Genomic DNA, 23,932 nt, shown 5'->3' on the forward strand with positions numbered 1-23,932 from the left:
TTGTTCAAAGGTATTCATTGCAGGTTGCAAATTACAGGCCCTATGTTTCTATAGAAGTTTCTTAACAGTTGCTTAGGTCTGCCTGCAGTTTTCAAAAAGACTTTAAAATCGGCATTTGTTAGATTTCAGTCTTCGGTTCTTTTTCAAGAGGACAAGTCACACAGACTAAACTCAGAGATCTTAGCAAAGAAACTGAAGTCAGTGAATACTTTTTTTTTCTTTAAAAAGTAAGCCAAATATTTTCCTACCAGCTATTTCAGCTGTTTCTTGTTATAGTTTCTATCAAACTAAGAAAGACGCTATTCTCATAAACATAGCATTCAGCATTTCTTGTTTTCAGAATCACTTATTTCCCTTTAAGGTAACTTTCATAAATATCATGGCTAACAATAACAATTTCTTCTTAGTTTACAAGACTCCTCGTGACTGTTGACAGGATTACATGTGAAGCTCCATGGTCTGCAATGGTGACATAACTAAAACTCCTGCATGTTTGAAATTATCAAAACCAAAATCAAAACAAAATGCCAAAGTATAACAGTATTAACCCTCAACAGGATCCAGCTGCTTTGGCATCAATCGTACATTATAACCAAGTGAACACACCCCAGTAAATTCACTTAATATCTCTCACAAATCCTTCAATTTCACAATTCTTCAGAACTACAGTAACCTCCCTTTGGTCACTAATACCTAAACACTAAAGAAAGAAATATCAAATCATCGAAAAAAAAAAATCAAAGGTTTGTTGCATCAGTAACAAAATCAGAAAGTGCTTAGAAAATTTTTAACAACATGCAACATTTTGCACCTTTGTGAGCTCCTGTACCATTTAATTTTAATTTTCACAAAAAGAGAATATCTTGAAAGAAAAACCCCATGAAACTCTGTTACTTTACAACTTGCTACTGCTCATGGATTTGGTTACAAAAGTGTTCATGATTTTAAAGTGCAGAATAAAATACTACATGGATAACCACATGTCAGGTGACTGAGCTTCAAAGATCTCTCCTGTTCTTGCATACAATTCACTCCTCAGTCCCCCCAGAACTGATTTCCCAGTCCTTGTGCTATTCTGCTGTTGCTTGGCTGCTCACTTTTGCATCCTCCTCTAAGTCCATTAGGTTGTGATACACTCAGATGGAAATAAATACAGAAAACACCATTTTTTAGAGAATGAAGTTAACGAAGTACTAATGTATTTTTTTCAAGGAGAACACTGTACATAGAACCAATGTACAGGGATATAGGATACAAAGAACAAAGATAAAAGAAGAAACTAATTCAAGTTTCTTATACTGCAGTCTCTACAGGCAGAAAATATGTGTTCATTTAAAGAAATAGCATGATCTAAGAAATATGTTAAATTTTTCATCAGTTGAAAACAACAAATTTAATGGCACTGATGTATAGTACAGGAACCTCACAGGGGCTTCGAACTCCTCTCACCACTTTCCACTTCATCTTGCTCAATTTTATGCAGGAGAGAATTAAATAGTGGAAGAGCAATAGTGTTTTGTTTTTGAAGAAGCAACAGAAAAAGGCACATGTGAAAGGGAGCATTTCCCACATGTCACAGACAAGACCTGGCAGTGCCCAGTATCTGTGTACTGCACCGGTGCTAGGAGGGCTTAGAGCTTTGCTTGGTATTTCAAGTGTTTGGAAAAACACATCAGAACTCACCACACTTCACAAAAGGGATAACCAGATCCTGGCTTTGCAGTTCACACAAGGTCCCTGCACCCCAGTACCGATGATAGTTAACAAGGAGAGCAACTTAGCCAGCTGCTATTCTCCTCTTCCTATATTCTGGAGCTTGCTGCAAAGGGTTCAAAAACTGGATAAGGTATCCTGGAAAGGCAGGCTCATTCTTTTTGCATGCTCCTCTTGCTGCACATAACTTGAGAAGCTGCTCTTTGCAGAAAGCGTCAGTATGTTTTGGGAACACACTGGACTTTTCCCTCTTAATAAGGTGAGAGCAGGCTGCAGTGGCTGGTTGGACACCACTGCTTTATGTGTAGGTGGGAAAAGCATAAAGGGATAGTAAAAGTACAAGGAAACTGTTCCTTCAAACCCACCAATGCTTCACTTTCAGACTAAAGACACAGAAAACCATGATATAGTAATCAACTTTGAAATGCTCGCTGCAAACAGCTTTTGACAAAGAAAAGACATGAGGGTGAAAATATAAACTAGGCAAGTATTTTGTCACTCCAGTAGAGTGTGATTTTGTACCTAAAAAAACCAAACCAAATTTCCTATTTCAAACTCTTTAGAAATGGAGAACAATGGCATCTGAAGGATTCCACAGGCCACTCCAGGAGACCTACAAACATCCTGGTTAGTAACCATGATGACAATAAGATGTGTCATTTGTGCCAGCTACTACAAAGCATGGTCAAGGCCACATGAGGAATGGGAAAGCAGATACAAGTGAATGGTGTATTTGAGGTATCAGCCTACCAACAGTATTTCAGAAGGTCAGAACCCTGAAAAGCTTCAGAATTTAACTCTTGGCCTTTTCCCAGCAAGTGAGACCTTGAAGCAGCCATCACATGTCTATACTATCTTCAGACACAAATCTATTTTGGAACAATTGAAAAAGGTACCTACAGTGGTTTAATCATCTCTCATCTTTCTTGCTTGTAACTGAGTTCCCTTCAAGTAGAGGACCTGGTTCACAAATCTGGTTTGCTAGCAATTATTATTTTGAGAAACTATTAACTTTAAATATCTCTTCTACTTGTCACATATCAACTATGTGACAAAGTTCAGTATAAAAAGACTATTCTGTTGCCTCCTGTAGTAATACCATTATTGTGGTTCAGGTAGAAAAGACAATCTTGATCCTGGGTGAGCAGGAGCCTTGTGTCTACATGGCTCAAGACTAACCCCTCCCCTCAAGGTGGGCCTCTGCACTGACAAGGCACACCAGTTTGCCAGGACACATTTGCACTCTCTGTGCTACTTCATAGCCTGAGATGAAAAGCTGAGGTAGGTGTTTTTCCAGCCAAGTGCTAGGGTACTTTAGGTTTTGTCTGCCACAGTTCACCAGCGCATCATTTTCTATCGTATAAAACTGGGAACCTTATATTCTCATATAACAAAATCAATCACCACCAAGCCTGAACCTTTCCTATATATGCAGTAGTATTTTGTTCCACTTACTTTTTAAAAAATAAGATCCTAACCACCAAATAGTTTAAAAAAATCTGGTGCAATCAACCAAATGTTTCACAGCAAGCTAAATTTAGAACCCTGACTTCATACTTAGATTTTTAAATATTAAACTGATTTTTATCAACTGAAGATGATGTGCACTTAAATCTATATGTGAACACCCCCATGTCTAACTTTGACTCCTTTGACACAGCAAGGGTGGAAGATAAACCAAAGATGCGTCAGCTGCAGGAACACCGTTGAGTGTAACATGTATGGCAAAGTTCCTACTGAAGTTTGTGTCTCCTTTCATACACTCTAGACTGTAAATACTGTAGCTAAGCTTTCCCGAAGCTTCTGTAAAATGTATATATACACATAAGATAATAGCTCAACAACAATAAATTTTAACGTATTGTGTGTCTTGTGGTTTGTAGCTCAAGTCAATGCTAGACCATTACTGTAGGACAAGATGTATAATTTCAGAGCTGCATTAGAAGATGCTTAATAGGTCCCAGTTTAGAAAAAAATTAGTGAGACAAAAGAACAACAAAATTTCTTGAGAAGGGCCTCTAAGAAAATGTAATTGTCAAAGAGATGTTTTTTTTAAAAAAGCCAATCTGATGGTAAAACAACCCATGAATTAAAACCTTTCCAGTTCTTTAGCAGACTTCCTACCCTTAAAATGCTAAAAATACTTAGGAAGTTGCTTTCACATATTTGTTCCTCTTGGATTTAAGTTTGTTTGCTTTAATGTATCAAGATGAGAGACATTTAGAACAAATTCTCCAAGTTGGGAAAAGTGAAATTCTTCATAAGTTTCAGACAAGTTTTTGGTTAAATTTCTTCATTCTGAATAAGAAAAATTAGAGTATGTGTTGACAAGGTGGGGAATGGAGAAGAAATATGCAAGACCTTGTCATTCGTTACTGCATGTAAGCATTGCATGGGACAGCTCCTCAGGCTGCTCTAGCTTGTGCATAACTTTTCAAGTTTCACATTAGTGAGTATAAACTGCTAGAAGGTGTGAAAACTGCTATTTCAGTTACATTCTTGAACATGCTAGAACCAGAGCATCATGACAGATATATGTGACTTTGAATAAAAATTTTATTTCCTTTTTTTTTTTACATGTTATCCATTATTTCTATTCTGTTTAATACAGAAATATAAGAACTTTTGGTTTGAGAAGAAAATATATTGAGAAGAATTAGGCAGCACATTCTAAAATGAAGTAAGAAAACTTTGTTAACCTAGTGCATTAATTTTTCTTTAAATCCTTTTAAGAAAAAAGTGCTATTTAAATAAAACATACCCTTTCAAAAAGCAGTATGCAGATGAACAAAAGTAAACTAGAGGACATCATGAATTCTGAACAAAAAACAGTGACTGTATATTAAGGGGCTGCCCTAAAGTGCTGCAGTGAAAAGATCTACTTAGAGAGTACAATCATTTTGGGAGAGCCAGAAGGTAAGACCAATGCATTTAACTAGTTTTAATTTGCTTGCCTTCTTTCACTCCATGAATTTCCTAGCACAGGACTAAACAAGTATAATGCTGCAATTTTTTTCAGACATTTCATACCACCTATTTCACCATACTCTTAGAATCCCAATACAATCCTTATTAGGGCTGCTTGCTCATAAATACTTATACAGAGGAACAGAATTTGAAAGGAAAAAAGTTATCCCCTAAAAGGCTTTGGCCTTAAAAGCAGTTGAAAAATCAAAGAAACTAGAACCAGATAATCTTCTGCCTCCTGCTCTTCTAAAGGCTGCTGAAAAAGAAACTGAGACACCCAAGACAAAGAGTTTGAAATGCTGGATCTAATGAAACAGCCATGTCCCACTGGTAAACAAGTGAGGCCAGGTATCACACACTGATTTAGACTGTTCTTCAAGAACCTTATAATTTCACAAATATTTACGTCTTCCTGAGTTTCCTTGAGTGTTTTTTTGTTGTCGTTGCTTGGGGGGGCTTGTGTATTCATTTTTAATTAAGGTACGAGCCATATTTTTTCCTTGATCAACTGAAGTGACAACGACAGAGCTTCCTTTAACTAGACAAAGGTGGATGCATTTTTAGAAAGGACTTTACACAATGAGATTATTTCTACTTAATTCCTGCTGTTGTCAAGAAAAAGCTATATTATTTATAATATGATCTCGCCTTTAGTGTGGAAGTGACATTCAGATCCGAAGTCCCTGCAACTATGGCTTACGTGAATCCTTCCAATCTACATCCGAGTTAGAAATTCTGTATCCATTTAATACTCTTCACCTATTAAGGATATTTTGCACTGGCTTGCAGACAATTATAACGCTTCAGCACAATTATAATGTTCTAGTACACAAATCAATATGGTTATGAAGTTTACACTAATTTTAGAAACATGTCAAGCCATCTACCTTAAAGAATCTCACAATTTCCACGCATTTCAACAGAAAGTTTGGTACATACTAATGCGAACACGTATCCATTACGACACAGATACGTACACAGAATATCTTTCAAGAAGAAAATTGCAGCATTAAAGTATTAAATTAGGGAGGAAAAAATGTTCAACTAACCTATTTACAAGTTAAAATACTCTCTGACCAGATTATTCTTTTGCAAAGCACAAAACAGTTCCTTGTCTGAGGGCATTAGTATGATTTTATCCGACAAGAAGAGAAAATTTAAAATTAGCACTAGTGAGCTAACTTTAAAAGAAAAATGTCAAAGTACAGACTAAGATTAGTAAACCAGTGACACCACTGGTATCACTGTTACTATGCAAGTGCTGACGTGCATTTTAAACTCTTCAAGAGACCAGACACGTTCATCTTCAACTGCACAACATAATAACCCCTTGATTTTAAGAGTGCTCAGACCACTAGCCCCATCCTCCCTCTAATCTTTGGTAGCAGAACATCTAAAAGATACTAAGAGTAGGATATTCAATGAGACTACCCTTTTCCATTGAGTTTGTGCAAGATAGAAGGGACTACAAAAATTATGGTAAATACAATTTTACAGCTTACCAACTTCAACAAAAACTCTATTAACAGACTTTCATTATTGAAAAGAATCACTTTTCATATCCTATACGGAAGTCATTAAAGAGATGTCATGCATTTTGCTTTCAGTAGCTCTACTTGACTTTTCTTGACTATGAAATATCATGTAGATACATTAATAAAATTATGTTTATTGCATATCCAAAGAACTTGTACAGACTAAGTGGAGCAAACAACATCACTAAGAAAACCCTTCAAGGGAAAATATAAGACTAGTTACAATTAAGAAAGTCTTGCAATACAACAGTCTTTTTGCCAGTGCAAAGTTTCTGCTGATGCAAAATTACTAGTAAAGCAAAATGGTGGGAAGATGCTTTTGTCATCCTTGTTCAAATAAGCAGCTTCAAATTAAAAAAGGACATCCTGTTTTTATACCTTTTAAATCAGTATCTTAACTATATCAGTACATGGCTTCACAGCACATGCTTACTTGGGAAAGCTCAATACTTAGGAAAATGTGCCTACTACAAAATTCAAATGAATCAGCAGATGTCACAACGGGGAAAGAAAGATCATTTCATTACCTGAATCAACAATAACAAAAAAGGGAAAGAAAGGTTTTTTAATAATGTGAATTAACAATAACAAAATATTGTCATAGTTACTCTTGATGACTCCTGATACTCCGAATAGGTTTTAAAATTATAAAGTTGGAGTATGACATTTTACAAGGGCATGTAATGACAGGACAAGGGGCAATGGGTTTTAAAAGAAACCAGGTTTAGATTAGATAGCAGGAAGAAATTCTTCACTGTGAGGGTGTTGAAGCCCTGGAACAAGCTGCTCAAAGAAGTTGTGGATGCCGCATCACTAGAAGTGTTCATGGCCAGGTTGGATGGGGTTTTGAACAACCTGGTCTAGTGGAAGATGGCAGGGGGTTGGAACTACATGATCTTTAAGGTCCCTTCCAACTCAAACCATTCTATGACTCTGTTCAGCTCCCACTATCAAGTGATGAAAAAGTCATCCTTATTATTATCATATTATTTTCAAACACATGAAAAGAAAGAGAATGAAATTTAGGAACCATTTATATCAGTTTCAAATCAATTACCCAAAGATTTGAATTCAGAGAATACCAGTCAAGAAACTGAGTGCTTTCAGTGTTGACCAACATAACATATCCTTGCACATGTTCAAAACCGCTGAAACCACATTTTGAGACACTTCTGCAATAAATTGGCTCATCTCATAAATACCTTCTATAGGTAGTTTATTTGATAATTTTCCAAATGTGCTTAAGTTATGTCTGCGCACGCTACACTTCAGGCTTGATTACAGTACTCCCATCTTGACTTATTCAGGCTAAGATTAAATCACTGAACTAGCTCTAAGTATGGTATAGTGCTCTACTGAAGCAAAGGAATCTAACAGAATCTATTGCCTCAAGTCTGTAACAAAGGGAAGCACTACATATAAAAAAGAAAGTGTACCGATATTTTACAGAAAAAGGCTTCAGCAAAGAAGTGATGTCCTCATAGCAAATGAAAGCTAAGTTTCATCTTTACAGACGTAGCATTCTACTCAAATGCAGTACAGTGAAAGATCAGGATCACAGCCTGTTTTAAATGGTAAATACATCAAACAACTTACTGATGCATAAGGTTTTCAAGAAAATGTGCAAGCCTAAATAATACACTGTGCTGCCCGCAAAGCTACCTGAAATATTTTTAATTATGCTTGTTACTTATGTGAATCATAAATGAAATTCTTCATTTGCTAGAATAAGAAACCTTTCATCACTACAAGGTAGCTTTTACCAGGTATAAGCCAGAACTGCTGCCCAAATGCCTGGCCCTCATCTTCTTTCTGTCCCATTCTCATTCTTTCCTTTGCATCAGCAGAAATTACATGTCACTCCCATGAATGACATCAAAGAATTGGTCTGGACCTCAGGACAGTTCCTTTCAGTGCATGTGTTGGCTTACAATGGCTTAAATCTACAGTGAAAAATGAAAGTCTTCACTCCAGCTCTGAACAGATTTAAAAAACTTCCTACTGGCAAGATAAAGAGACTATACTGTTCTGCTAATAAAAAGTCCCTTCGGACTTTCTAAATATGGCTGGTTTTGATAATATTTGTTTGCATGCTACATTAATAAGAATAGAACAGTTCTAGCTGTGAACATGATGCAACCAAAAACTGTACAACAAACTTTTATTCTAAAAAAAAAAAGTTGTTAAAAATTGATGGTGTAACACATATTTACAGTAGCCAATTTATTAATGTTTGAAAGATATTAACAGAAATCATAGATTCATTAAATACATTGTTCTATACCACTACCAACCATCTCTCACCTGGTAATTTACCTAAATCATACTATGAGCAACTTGGCATACTGCCAGCCCCAGTTCAGAAGAACAACAACAGATTAACTTTTAGTTTTACAGAGGTATTTAGCAAATTGTTTAAAAAGTAAAGCTACTGCCAATATGTGTTTGATTTTGAGTATTTACCTCTGTGGTCTATGACTGAAGCCTTTTCAAACTGCACACATTAAAACGAAATAAAATCCCTTAAGTTCATAAAATATCCTTAGAGCTATTTTAAGCTTTTGGACTCTGACACAATCATATCTGCCTGACCAGAATACTACTAGCAGGTGGTGCAGCAACATTGGTCAAGGTCTTTGAGCCAGAGTCTGCCCATGAAGGTACATTTACCTTAAACATTGTTCATCTCAACTCCCGAGACACGTTCTGGTAATAAACACATCAGCAAGGTTCATTACAAAGCAATAGTTATTTAATGCATACCTAATGACTACTACTTGCACAACAGATAATTATTCATTCAAGTCTACTCTTTTAAAGGGCTACCTTCATTAAGCTGGCTGAATAAAAGTCTCTAACTGAAAAACTGAACCATGACATAGCATGAAAAATACCCCACCTCCCAGAGGAAGAGGACAACGCACACGTGTGTAACTTGCTTCTAGGTTCAAAGGCATGTGCTAATGCTTTACACTCACATGATGTTTTCATACTTTCATCCCTTTGAGGGAAGCAGAAGGGGAATTAAAACTTGTATATTAATGCTTTAATGTTAAAAATCAAAATTCATATCTCAGCTAAAAATGTTTCTACTACCAAAGGGGCATTTATGTAACAGAATCTACCCCTGGATCTTATTATGCAAGAGAAAAACAACTTTCTTAAAACTGAGTAAAAGGATGCTTTCAGACACAGAACTGTAACAAGTTACGTTGAAAGAAGTTGGTGAAATGCACTTGAATGGAATAAATTGAAAATCTGACATCATCCTACAGTCAAATCTTTCACCACCAATTGAAAAAGGATATACAAGCAGCAAAGTAGGTGAAACAGGAGAGAATAGCACTACTAATTTACCTAAGGAACCAATTCATCTCAGCAATTTAAAAAGAGGTTCAACTTCAATGTTATTTCATCAAAACACAAAGCCCTCCTTATTTCTATTAGAAACATGTAGGGTTTTTAGACCAACAACAGCTTTTTACTTTTTGTGCAACATTTCTGGACTTTGAGTCACTAAAAACAAATAACCACAAAGTACTCGAACGCTACCACTATCTATCCAGAACACCAAATACATTACAAAATAAGACAATGTAAATATTTGCTTAAGTTTTGGCTTCATGCATATCTGCATTTTAAAAAGCTAAAATCCTACTGTATATTCTTACAGTATATAATGTTCCACCTTCTAGAAGTAGTAAGAACATTGTAACAATGAGCATGAGCAGGTAAATACAAGCTTGACATTACTGCAGTGAGATAAGTTTTATCTTACTACCTAAAGAAGGTGAAAGGAAAATTTTCACAACCTAGTTTCATTTCAATTTTATTGAATTGCCTACAACATTCTGTGGGTGCTTGCACATACACAGGCACGCACAGAAAAAGTGGTATCTACAAACAGTTTACACAGATATTTACATACATATATTATTTACATAAACTAATATGACTGCATGATTTCTGATGCAAAAACCATATGCTTCTTGCACATATAACTGTTGCATTGGTTTTACAAAGGTAATATAAACCTTTTGCAACAACTAGCTAAGCACATATCATAGCTGATTCCAAATTTTTAGAGCTTGCAGATTTTTAAAAAAATACAATACCTAGAACACTGTTATCAAACAAATATGCTTTATTGGCATCTAAAAACAAAATGCACCCAACATTAAAATGTACTTTTTTCATTTTTTTAAACCCACTGCAGTACGAGGAACAAATCACAAACACTTAATTTAGAGAAAACAGAGACTATAGTGTAGATTTTACAAAATCACTTTTAATCTCTGTGTTATGCTCCTGAAATAACATGGGCCATTTCTTTTTCTGCCGAATTGTAGGAACATAAAATATCACAGCTTTGTCTATACTTTAAAATTCTGCAGCAGCCTAAAAACACAGACAAGATACACCAGCACCTGTTTTCAAGTATAACAATTTCGATAGCCAACCTAAGGGTAGTATCTAAAAAATTCCATTTTCTTCCATAGGAAGTCTTTGTTTGACAAGCTGTTAATTACCTTTGTGAAATTAAAAGCAAGTGGGGGCAAGTTTATGCTTTACCAGAGAAATAAAATAAAATTAAAAAAACAAAAACAAAACAAAAAAAACCATTTACCTACCATGTTCAAATTAAGAACAGTGTTCTATACAAGTCAGTTGTACAGTTATTTAAGTGAAAGATGAACATGAACATCGGATTAACTTAATTCTGGCAGACAAAAGTGAACTGCTACGGTCCAGTCAGCCATTTATCTATTACAGAGAGATGACAACTTTACAAAAGGTATCTTTTACCTACTGAGTGATGATTATGTCCCCTCAGTTTCTGTGCTTTCTACCACTGGTTCACTCTCTATATCAGCTTCTGTGTCACTCTTCTCTTTTATTATCTCGACGGAAGATGTCAGTTTTTCATAAAGTTCTGGATCATCCTGCACCTGTGCAGTTGGTGGCTGACTTTCTGTCTCTGTATTTTCACCATTTACCTGGGGCATATTATCAGCTTTGCGTTGAGAAGTGGCCCCGTCAAAATATTCAAAAACCCGTGGATGTGGAGGGGGGATCCAGTTGTTTGACACTCTGTCTCTTCCAAACCTGTTCCCATTAATTTCTCTGCAAAAATTAAAATCTCTGTCATCCCTATCCCTCTGTCTTTCCCAGGGTCTTCTGCGGTCATCAAAATCTCTGTGAGCATCTTGTTCAAATCCTCTATTCCAGCTGGGACCACTTCTACTATCAAACCTGTAGTTTACATGCCGAAACCTCTCTCTGTCTTCATGGAAGCCTTTAGGGCCACCATAAATAGGGAAGGCATGGTGCTCTCTTTCATCATAATCTCCTCTCTGTCCCCAGTGCTTGTCTGAATTGAAACCAAAATGCTCTCTTCGGCCAAGGTTATCCATACCTGGTCTTCCAAAATTTTCTCTCATGTCTATATGTGGTCTTGGAAAGTGTTCTCTTCCATCTACTGGAGGCCTTCCTATACCCTCTCTTGGATCAACTGGTGGTCGTCCAACAGAATCCCTGACATCCACTGGAGATGGTCTGTTAAGATTATCTCGGTTTTCTACTGGAGGAAAGCGATAATCTCTGTCTCCCTCCTGTTGAATGTTATCGCCTCCAAGTGGTAGTCTTTTCTCTGCATTAGAAATGTTATCGATATTTTGTCTTCCTGGTGTTGCAAAAGGTCTTTCTGTTTGACTAAAAATATCTCCTGGAGGAAAAGGACCTCGAGGTGGTGGGTGAAGAGATGGATCAAGGATTGCAGGAGGAGGAATAGTACGCTGTGGTGGCATTCCTGGTTGCATTAATGGAAACCTTGGTCCAGGAGAATGGGGCATTAGGCCTGGACGGATATCTATAAGAGGCATTCCTGGCATCCTTTGACTACTAATATTTAAATGAGGCATGTTTTGCACCGCAGCTGGATGCTGCATTGCCAGAAGTCCAGAACTACTTGAAATATTTGGTGGTGGCACTCCCATAAGTCCAGAACTACTTGAAACATTGGGTGGTGGCATTATGAGAAGCCCAGAGTTGCTTGAAACACTTGGTGGCTGTACTCCTGCCAGAACTCCTGAGCTGCTTGAGACACTGGGTGGCTGCATTCCTGTTAGAAGGCCAGGGCTGCTTGAGACACTGGGTGGATGCACTCCAGCTAGAAGCCCTGAGCTACTTGAGACATTTGGTGGTTGCACTCCAGCCATAAGTCCAGAGCTATTTGAGACGTTAGTTGGCTGAACTCCGCCAGCAAGAGAAGCGCTACTGGAGACAGCAGGTAGCTGCACTCCTCCTGCAAGACCAGAACTGCTAGAAACAGTTGGTGGTTGCACTCCTCCTACAAGTCCAGAGCTGCTTGAAACATTCGGTGGCTGTACTCCCCCTGCAAGTCCAGAGCTACTTGAGACAGCGGGTGGTTGCCCTTCTCCAGTAAGCCCAGAATTGCTTGAGGCACTGGGTGGTTGCACTCCTCCAACAAGTCCAGAGCTACTCGAGACATCACCTTGCACTAAAATGCAGCAACAAGAAGGAACAGTTAACAGAAAGTACCAGTGTAACGCAGAGCATTCAAAACAAAATGCAGCTTAATCCATGTTCGGCTAATGCATGCAGTGGTGATATTGCTGACAGGGTCTGTCTCAGTTTCTAGAATGACCATATTATTTTAATCACATTGGTGATACACAGACATTATGCCACAGAAATGAATGTCTCTACACAGTAAAGTATGTACAGCAGCTTAAAACTGAAAACCCCCATAACCATCACCCAATATGTGCAATGAAAATATTAAAATCTTTGACATAATTCTATAAATATTATACTATCCTACCCTCACCTGCTCCTTTCCATTGCCACTTGTGTAATAAAAATGCACTTTTAAGAAGTTGTCTAACGGGTTCCCAGTTTCAGCTTTCCTTCGAGACTATGAAGAAAAACATTCTTGAGCATAAACTACTAGAAATCAGTGATTAGATGATGACAAAGATGGTTCCCACCGCTTCTCCAAATTAAATTCAGAATGATACCCTACCCAGCCCAAAACTTCCTATTCTGTAGTTATTATTGCAATGGACTAAGATTTGCAAAAACTCTCAAAAGTATGATGCATCCTGTATGTAACTGTATCAGACAACAAAGATATTTCTTACCAGATCTATTGTTTTCACTGGAAGAAATCTGAAGGTCTGTAAGATGTGATCCTTTTTCATCTGGTTCTGGTTTGTTGATTGGCAGAGGATTAAAAACATTTCCAGCTGACAGTGTTGGAGTAGCTAGATTGCTGGTAACTGTGCCAACTGGCAGAACAAGGCTAGTAAAAGGAACATCCTTCATTGTCTCTTGTGCAATTGGTAATGGAGGCTGTACTAAAGCTGTGGAGAAATAACAGAAGTGTATCAGAGTGATCATATATTCAAGCCTTCAAGATTAATTTGGTAGAAGTCAGGCTGATAAATCAAAGAAGTGAAATTAATTCCCTTAGTGTTACATTTTTTGTTAATAATTTCTTATCCTCAACCATATTTAGGGGTTTTTGTAGAGATCATAAGCTGTGGCAACCTAAGCAATCAGTACTGCAACATATTTTTAAATGTTAAATGCAGACAGTCAGAGCGCTAAGTATTACAGATTATTCAGTGACTTACACCAAATAGCTCCAGTGACAGATACACTTGTTAGAGAGGTTCAAATATTGAACTATGCATATAAATGATAAACAATTGGTCATAACTGCTTCAGTAACTCCACGTTAAATATAATTTTTCAGTCAACTTTATAAACTCTGTAAATTCTTTTCTCAATGCCTGCTTAAACCAGCTAAACAATAACTTCTGTGTTGCTACTTTCCATTACACAGGAATAACGTGCTTTTGATTAAATAACGAGTATATCAAACAATTAAACTTCTCATGGTACAGAAAATATTAGAAGAATCAAACTTACGTGTTGGAACAACTGGTGGGACAACAGGTGGCGGGACAACAGGTGGTGGAACCACAGGTGGAACTGGGGGAGGCATATAACCTATGCGGAAAAACATGACAAATAATTACATGGAAATCAAATAGACTCATGCAGTAAAAGATTGTCAACGTTATGTATACTGAAAAGTTGCACCACTGAAGACTAGCAAACAAATTAATGGGAAGAGGCAACTGTGGTTATTGTTTTCAAAATCAACCCCACATTCACTACAGATGACCTGCATGTGCATCTTTAAAAGTGATTTCTGCCAATAATATCCAAAGAATATTAAGAGTTTCAAAATTTTAAAAACCAAGGAGATTGATTTTAAGTACTTTTAAATTTAAATTTTTAGCAAAGTTAAAAAAAAAAATCTACTGCGATTCCTATTCTTAACACAACACACTGGTAAAAATAATACCAAGATAGATATAAATAATTTTAATCTAATATGAAATTTAAGATTCAAAGGTCAACTCAAACAGTAACTAGTAGCTGATGGAAAACTATGATGTACACGGAGGTACACAAACTGCATATGCTCATTACATATTCAGTTTCATTTTTACTAACTTACCTGGAGGTGGTTGTGAAGGGTTGAAACTCGCTCTCAAGAAGGGTGGAGGAGGAATTGGGCTATAACCAGGAGGAGGGACAGACATTGTGACAGGAAAGGCAGGTGGAACCAAGGTAACAGCAGGCACAGCTGGAGCTACTGGAATCTTTTTTCATGGAAAGAAAAAACAAGCAGCTTCAATACTTAACAGACATTCAAGGACATTAAAAAAGGGATAAAGTGATTCAGCTGCAATTCACACTAAGCATTAAACATATCAAAGGCTTTGTATATATTCCGAACACCCTGAAGAATCAGAGTGCATTCTGAAATGGTACCTACACTACAGGCAAACAAGGACACTGGATGAATCTTATATTATCTTTATTCTCAGATGTCCAGAAAAATACACAGTTAAACACTATACCTATTCAAGGATAAAAATTTACCTATGGGAGACGAGTGAATGCAGAAACGCAGAGAGAGAAAAGGAAAATGCAGACAGTGTGGCAATTTGAGAGCACTTAGAAAACAGTGATTCTAGTCTTGCTAAAACAGTGATTCTAGTGTCATTAGAAACATTTACGTATTTTAGAACAGTATTGAAAAATTGAATTTAGTGTATGTAATTATAAGGCTAATAATCCCGATAAAATTCTGAAAATTACTTAATATTTCTCAAACATCCGTTTCAGCTATGTGTTTTGTTATAGTGCAGTATATTTACAATTAATTAACAGCAGAATAAATGCAATATATACATGTATATTTAAATATATACAGATTACAGTGTATATTAGGAGACAGTTGAAATAAGAAGACAATCTTTTTGAAGAGAAAAGAGCTCAAAATTCAACACAAGTACATGCAAATATATTAACATTCAAATAATTTTATGTTAGTTCAAGCACTGAAAATGTCTATTTTCAGTGAAAAGACAGTGAAAGACATCTTTCAGTGAAAGATGAAACAGAAATAATATAAATACAAACTTTCTGTAATAAACAACTGCAGAAAACTAAAGATTATGCTCAACCATGGCAACCAATTCTACTCTAAAATATTTCAGAGATAATGGACTTAAATCAAAAACATTTAAACACTTCAACTCAGCTTAAAGTTTACTGGAATTGAATAAAAGGTTTGTCCTGCAGTTTTGTGGGCCTTTTGCAACCTCAGACCAATACCAACCTGCAGCATAGTGACTGGTTGTGTGTAAGCTTCTGTCTGTGTTGTAATAACGGTACTCTTATCAACTGCAGCACTTTGCGTAGTTTGAGTATTTTCTTTAGCAGCTTCTGAGCTTCTGGCTGTTTCCCATTCTTTAAAAAAGGATGCATTTTAATATAAAAAGATAATTAATGTGTTACTTTTGTTTAAATACTAAAAAATCCTCTTCCTTCTTCAACCATAAATTTTATCTGGCATCTACATAGATTCATCACAAATAAGCTTCAAACTTATTACAAAAAGAGCCAAGTGCAATTATTTATTATTATGTATTTTAAACAACATAAAGTATCTTTAACTACCTGCAATGCTGTTTAATTATATGCCTGTATACAAACTGATTTTTCAAAACTTGTCAAGTTTTTTTCGCCAATCATTCTGTTCCTAATACAGAGTATGCTCCAGTTTTCTGAAACTGCTGCTGCCAATATGTCTGTTATCAGTTGGCTACTGTACAATAACAAAGAAGCCTCATGTAAAAACAAACCTCACACCAACGCCCATTCCTTACTTCTGCTGCTTCCTCAAAAAGTTTAGTATTTCAAGTGTAACATAGTGAATGTATTTCAGTAATGTTCCAGGTTTTAATTCTTCTGTCATTTACACCCAATTTTTACTCAAAGCAAGACTGTATTTTGACCTGAAGAACTACTGTTGCTACTACAAAACAGTCTTAATCTAGTGTTTACTTGAGTATAGTCCAATCATTTGATGCTAGATCTGTTTCAAGAAAATACAGTACAAGTAAATCTTCTACAAACCTAACAAACCTCTCAACTGGTTTCAGAATAGGTCTAACTTTACTTGTTTTCCTGTCTCTCTGACTTTATTGAAGAAATACCAGAAGCTGTGCCTATCTGGACAAGTTCTAACTCCAACTCCAGTCTTATACCTGAATATATAAGACTTTTCAGAAGGACAAGCAGATCATAATTTCTACACAGATTAATATTTTACGTACCTGGAAATGAGTGTGCAACAAATTTGTAACTCTCAAAAAACTCTAACCTTTATTAACTTGCCTAAATTAATTCCCCTTTGTCACCAGTTCCTCACTGTCATGACAATCAACTAGTTACTAATCTAAAAAGACAAACAGATTACAGTGCCATTTATACTGCAAACAGATAGTCAGAAAAATTTATGGAAATTCAAAAAGAGTATGTATTTCCCAAACAACATATTATCTGAGGATTTGCAATTACAAAAATAAACACATTTTCTAGCTATCAGAATTGTCAGAATGTCTGTACCGGTATTTACTGTTTCCTGGTCAATCATGCCACCTTCAGCAAAGCCCTCTAAATCATCCAATTTTACTTTCTCCCACGGGATATAGGAAACTCCCAGGTCCACATCCCAGAATTGCTTGTATTCTGTCTTCACACCTTTATTCAAAGCCCAGGCAATCTGAAAATAAACCCAAACCAGACAATGTGGTTTAATCATATAACCTGGGAATGGAATATTTCAGATTATTTCCTTCAATTTCTGTCACTGCAGATCAATCTTCAATGTCTATTTATTTCCCAAGTATCCAGTCATAATGTCATTTTACTATCTTTCGTATCACCTGTTAAAAGCTGCATTTTTACACAGAAAGACAGTAATTTACACTTTACCGCTTCCTTCTTCTTCTCCATATTCTACATTTGAACAAACAGCTGTTAAATGACAAATCATCATATTAAAACTGTACTGTACTTGAAATGGGCAGCATCCTTTGATTAAAATCAACTTACCTTAATAATTTTAGATCCAATTTTATAAGACCCAGAACTAAGTTTCTGAAGAGCACGATACGCATCTTGTCTATGTACCATACAGACATAAGCACAACCTCTTGGGGGAATCATCTATGGAAAAACAGCAGTGGTCTTAAAAATGGGAAAATCAATACTTTGGATTACACAACTACAGCAAGTGAATACTAATACTATAAAAGGCAAGGCTTACACTGTAAACAGCTGTTACCTCAATCAGCAATATTAAGAATTTTGAGCATCAGAAAAACTTATGAGTGATACTGGTTGGGTATTTCAGTTTTAACATTTACAAGAAGCAGGAGCAAGCTGAAGAATGGGTACTAAAAATGACATAAAAGATCTGAACAATATGGAACAGGTAAAAACTGGGACCTATATTATGACAACTTCAGAAAAACAGAGGTTGCTACCTCTTCTTAAGCTCCAAATTCTCTAAGCTGAGCAACCACCTTTCACAAAGGTGCAAACTAGTGATTAAAAGTATCTTGCAGTTTTTAAGGGCAGAGTCCTCATTCCTGAAATGTGATTTCCATTACCATGTTTAATTTATTGCATGACATGGCATGTAATCTTTGCTATTTATTATGAGCTATTTACAGTGTGGTTTGTCTTTGAAATATAACAGGCACTGGGACATTTATGGTTGTTACATTACTTTCCTTTTAGCTTTCTTAATTGCTAGTCCCTGCAAATCAAAATGTCTGGTTATGGGGTTGATTTTTTTGACTTGTGAAACTTTTTAAAAGATTCTGTAATGCCACAAAAAGTACTCCTTCTTAATTACCTATTTGAATATATTAACATGGCAGGAAAATAGTAAAAATATTATCTGAAATGAATGAAACTGTATTAGAAGCATTTTAAAATTGTTAAAGCAAGAGGAAACCCCCAATTTTCTCTCATGTAGATACGTTATTTTAGGAGAAAAATACTTTCTCTTGAAGCTGAATTATAGGCAACACTGAAGTACTGCTCTAAACACCTAAATCCAAATTAAAGAATGAGATTTGTATCTCCTGAAAATAAGCATCTTTTTAACTGTCACATTTTAGAACTAACATTTGTTTACAGTACAATTTCTTTTCTTCTAAATGTTTTATTCAGAATAAAACTTGAGTAACCCTCTGTTGGAATGTAACCAAGAACAATGTGGATACACATCAGTTTATGTCCATTAGCCCAAGGAAAAATGACACCTGCTCCATGCCACATCACAAAAAGAGACAACTTTCGTGTTAAGACCTTGGTTTAAAAAATGTATAAATTGTTAGAGCTTAGGAAAAGCCTTTTTTAGAATGAAGTGTACCATCTTTAGTGCTTCAAAATAGAGCAGATGGAAATCAAGAGGCAATATCAGTTGCAGTTTTTAAACTGTGATAAAATCTCCTAAATATAAGCTTAAGTGGCTAAAAGGAATTCAGAAGTGTAAGCATGCCTAAGTTGCTAGTCTGTAATTCCTGAAAATGAGAAACAACGCGCTTACTTACATTAATTGACTCTATTTGTCCAAATTCTTCAAACAAGTTGGTTAAATCTTGCTGTGTGGCCTTCTTGTCTACTTGACCTACCCAAAGAGTAGTACTGCAAACTGTCAAGAGACACATTCACATCAATCAAAATACCAGAATGTTAGTTTAAACGCTCTACAGCACGAATACAAAAGGCTTTATAATTACACAGAAACCACTGATCAAAAAAGCAAGAATAGTGAATCTGTTACTTACTATATAGAGATTAAGTACATTAACAAAAATGTTTAAGGGTTAAACATCACCAAACATACTCACTACAAGTGTTCACTCTTCTTGTTTCATTTTCTTTTAAGGGAAACAGTTGTTTCAAAAGAAATGAAAAACTAAAATTCTGTGGATTATCAGCTAAGGTACACTGCATTATAAACGGGAAAAAAAACATTTCTATTTTCCATTAAAAAAACATGCCTCTAGGATTTAAAGTCAAATTAACAAAGTAAGACTAAGTTCTAACTGGCTTGAAGTGTACTACAGAAGGAACTTAATACTGCAAGATTATGCACTACATTTTCACCTGAATGAAATAAAAACTATACTACTAATTTACCTTGGGGAACACCCCAGAAAGAAAACTTAGAGCTAAGGCCCCCTAAGCTGAAGACGTCCACAATACATCTGATTCTTGTCAATTCCATCACAAGCCCAGATCCCCGCAACTGCCTTCCAAATGCCTACCTGTCCTCACTGCCAAACAAACACTTACTGACATGTCAGCTAAAACTTCCTTCTCCCATATATACATGATTCCAATTCCTTTGTCTCCCAAATATTAACCAACTTATGTGAGCAAGCCTTCCTGTACCAATCCTGGTGAAATAAACTGGAAAGCAGAGTTGTGCATTCCTCTGTCAACTATCATTTTCAGTTGACATCAGTACTCTGCAGTACTGAGAATGACTAGTGTTAAGATTTCTCTTGTTCCTCATGAGCTTGTAGATGGCCCTTTTGTATCTCATGGTGTTAAGCTCTATGAAACAATTCTTCAGATCTCAGCAAGTGATGATAGTGGCTGTCACTGAAAAAATTTCATTAAGTAGAATGCTTGTTGGGTGAATTACCTACTTATTTATTCATTTACCTCCCTCCAAAGTTTTCCACACTTCACTGAGCCTTCTTAATATCTCCTTTACACTTTACAGGATGTCAAATGCTGCTACTGTTCATCAGGTTACTTAACATCTCTGTCTCTCATCTCCCTGCTTTGTGGACTACTGGGAAAAATATACACCATAAAACCGATTTGTCTTTTTTCACATGTCAGAGAAAGAAAAAAAAAGCATCTAAACTGTAGCACAGTCCTGAGTTTAAAGTCAGCTTGGAATGACGTAAAATATTACTGTGAAGAGAACAGAACACTCTTTCCTTTGCAAAAATGAGTTTTGAGCTGCTTATCTTATCAGATAAACAATATAGCTTTAAGACACAAGATAGATGCAAAACTACATCAGAAACTGTGTATAACCTATCTAAACAAATTCTCAATATACATTCTTTAAGTAACTATGCAGATAAGTTCTTTTTCTCCTTACTACCTTCCTTTTTTTTAGTATGTAAATTCTCTGTAGAAATGATAGCAGTGCACAGCAACACTCTGCAGAGGCTGAAATCCATTTGATTTTTTAATACTTTCTTAAGATACAATCATGATGGTCTGTTTTCTGATAGCAAATTCCACCTGCTTTGGCTCTACATTCCTTAGAAAGGACTTTATAAAGCACTGGAAAAATTTTAAAACATGGGCCTCTAAGATATCCATCAAAGTGTTCAAAGTGTGTACCACAAATTTTAATATCTTATCAGCATAACAATGAAGTGCTGAACATCTTCAAATGCTCCATTAAAGACAGCATTAAAGAGAAAGCAGACTGTAAACTGGGGACAGCCCCTGCTGCACCCTGTTTAGAAATAAAATCATTAGTGCAACAGTGTGAGTAAAAACATCAGTAGAACAGTATGATACTTGCTTTCCTCTGAGATGACATGATGTACCTAAGTTGCATGAAACATCAGAAAAGAAACTTACAAATAAGAATATGGTTACTGTATTTTGTGACAATACTTAGGATAAATCTTGTTCTTTCAGTGAAAACAAAGCCTTTTTTCCCTTTAATTCTACATTATTAAAACACTAAGCAGCTGCCACTTACCACTTAGTGTTTTTGACCGTATAGGAGGCAATCCCTTTTTCTGACGTTCTTTTTCCCTTTCCCTAGCCCTTCTTTCACTGGAGTATGACCGAGATGACTTTCTCTTCCTTTCCCTTGATCTTGAGCGTGAACGTTTTCTGTGTTTACGCTTACGAGAACCAGACCGTGATCTAGACCTTCGTTTTCTTGGTGACCTACAAGATACTTAATTTTAGTATGCTGAGTTAAAAAAAAATATTCTAACTTAGTTGTCTTTTAACTACAAACTTTAAGCACTATGCAGACATTTCCACTCACTCAATAATTTCCAGACACTCAAATTGCTTCAGGAGATAAACTGAATGCCATTCGGGTGAAAAATAGAATACACACCCTTAAAAAAACCCAAACCAAACACATTCAATATGTTCTATTTCACTGGCACAGGAAGCCTGTCCAGGTGGCTAGTGTTCATTATTTCTGTTACCTGAATAAGTCTTAAAAAATTTCAGGTAAAGCACAGATACAGCAAATGAACTGTCATACAGAAAGTCTGCATCTATCCCACAAATATTAAATGAACACTTCTTTTCATTGCCAAAAACTGCTCATGACCATTTTGGAAGATACGTAATTGAGACTGACAATCAGAAATTGCAACTTATTTTCAGAAAACATTTGTTTATTTAATTCAAGCTAATTATGAAACCTTGAACGAGATCTTGAACGAGTTCTTGATCTTGAACGAACAGCTGATTTCTTTTCTTCTTGTTCAAATATCTCTTCTTCAGCAATATCCTGAGCTTCATCTATATCCATGTCCTGAGGTCAGACATAAAAGATGTTCACTAACATATAATAAATATACTCACAACATATATGACTTAAAATCATGTTAATATGTGTCTTCCTTTCAACTTCGGTGATCAAATTTTAAATAGTTTTACCTGTTGTTGAATATCCATTGAATCATCTACATTTGTTTCCACTTCTAAAAACTGCTGTTGACTACTCCCTTGTGATGGTGATGCAGAGTGCTCTGAACCAAAATTTCCTTCTTGATTCTCCTCAGGGCTTGCCTACATAACAGATAATATACCATAAAACTCCTCATATTTAAAAATACTTCCTGTGTCAAAATGTAATACTACATGGAAATATTACTACTGTAATACTACTGCTACTCTGAAAAACTATTTATCAAGTTTGTCTTATTTTCCCACTTCCCATTAATATGAAAGCTGAGCTGGATGTCACTCCATTACTTTTATTGTATCCTCCTTAAATACAAAACCTTCAAATCACTAATATTCCTGATTATAAAAAATTAGTATCTATTTGCTGAATCAAAAAAATGCAGTACAAAGTACATGATTCAATTTGTTGCTTAATTCAGCTGATTTCAAAGCAAATATTCACAGACCACATGTAGCTGTATGTATAGTGACCTTGAAAGATACCCACTTGTCACCCATGTACATGCATTAATAAATTTTATTTTGATCCTAATATCATAAAAATATTTGCAACACCAACTGAATTAGTTAAAAAAAATTCACTAGTCCAAACTTTCTTACAGCGCATGATTTAAGACAAGTACTCACTAAAAGATAAGGGAGGCTGTCATGTCATTTATGTCAATATGTCAATTACAAGACATCTAACAAAACAAGCAGTTCTGAAAAACCCCCAAAATTAAAAAAAATGTAGAATACTATATGCATTGTTGATTTGCTAGAGAAAAAACTATAATGGTCTGTACATTGCCTGAAAGTAGGGATTTGGAACAAATATCTCTAAGACATGAAATAAATTCAAGAACTGGAATAAATGAAATTAAAATACTCAGAAATGCTATCAGGATAATTTTGAAAAGTAATTTTAAATTTATAATCCAATATTGCAGGTAAATATTTCAGTGATCCACATTATAACTAAGCTTTTAATTAAACAAATGCTAGGTGTTCTATCTGCCAAGAGAATGACAGAAAGTTAGCAGAATGAGTTGTAAAAATTTTATTTAATCTTCATATTTTTTAAACCGCTTATAAGGAGTTAGTAAAAAAAAAAAAATTCCACCATAATTCAGTTAATTTATTTGCCTCTTCACAGTATGTTTTGTCTCATTTTCCTTATATTTAATTATTCTTCAACAATCTGTTTCTTGTTATCAACTCCTACATTTGTTGTTGCTCCTTCTATCCTCTCCCTCTGCTCCTCATCAGATGCTTAATAATTTTGTTTTATGCTTTATCTTTCCTTCTCTTTCCCTTAATCTTTCTCAATGAAACTTAGATTAAAGAAAATATTCCTCATAACACAGATTAAAGAAAATATTCCTCATAACATGCTGCAGTCATTACAAAGTAGTTCCAGCAGAAGCTTGTATCTTTTAGCTGCTATCAAGATGAAAATAAAACTTTCTCTACATACTGACTAGATAAAAAGCTGAGTGGATCTGAAGGGAAAAAAACTTCAGGACTTGGAATAGAAAATCAAATAGTAAGAGGTGAGTCAAGTAAATATTCTA

At 35.6% G+C, this 23,932-nt stretch overlaps 1 protein-coding gene across 4 annotated transcripts in view; it reads right to left on the bottom strand.

The window, feature by feature from the left end:
• Positions 1 to 23,932, bottom strand: part of SCAF8 (SR-related CTD associated factor 8) — an 86,983-nt gene that overhangs the window by 26,126 nt on the left and 36,925 nt on the right. For 3 of the 4 annotated variants that reach the window (XM_017822040.1, XM_017822038.1, XM_017822041.1), the window contains 11 exons: positions 22,350 to 22,481; positions 22,112 to 22,224; positions 21,424 to 21,617; positions 19,232 to 19,332; positions 17,721 to 17,834; positions 17,232 to 17,388; positions 15,940 to 16,070; positions 14,770 to 14,914; positions 14,172 to 14,252; positions 13,379 to 13,600; positions 10,342 to 12,735 (listed from right to left, as the gene is read on the bottom strand). In XM_017822040.1, the coding sequence (XP_017677529.1) occupies positions 11,036 to 12,735; positions 13,379 to 13,600; positions 14,172 to 14,252; positions 14,770 to 14,914; positions 15,940 to 16,070; positions 17,232 to 17,388; positions 17,721 to 17,834; positions 19,232 to 19,332; positions 21,424 to 21,617; positions 22,112 to 22,224; positions 22,350 to 22,481 (3,090 nt within the window). In that variant the 3' untranslated portion in view covers positions 10,342 to 11,035. Of the gene's footprint in view, positions 1 to 10,341; positions 12,736 to 13,378; positions 13,601 to 14,171; positions 14,253 to 14,769; positions 14,915 to 15,939; positions 16,071 to 17,231; positions 17,389 to 17,720; positions 17,835 to 19,231; positions 19,333 to 21,423; positions 21,618 to 22,111; positions 22,225 to 22,349; positions 22,482 to 23,932 lie in introns of those variants that run through there. The other variant, XM_017822039.1, reaches the window with a different exon arrangement.

This window comes from Lepidothrix coronata, unplaced genomic scaffold (assembly GCF_001604755.1).
Source record: "Lepidothrix coronata isolate B3197 unplaced genomic scaffold, Lepidothrix_coronata-1.0 Scaffold94, whole genome shotgun sequence".
In the NCBI taxonomy this organism is placed as follows: domain Eukaryota; kingdom Metazoa; phylum Chordata; class Aves; order Passeriformes; family Pipridae; genus Lepidothrix; species Lepidothrix coronata.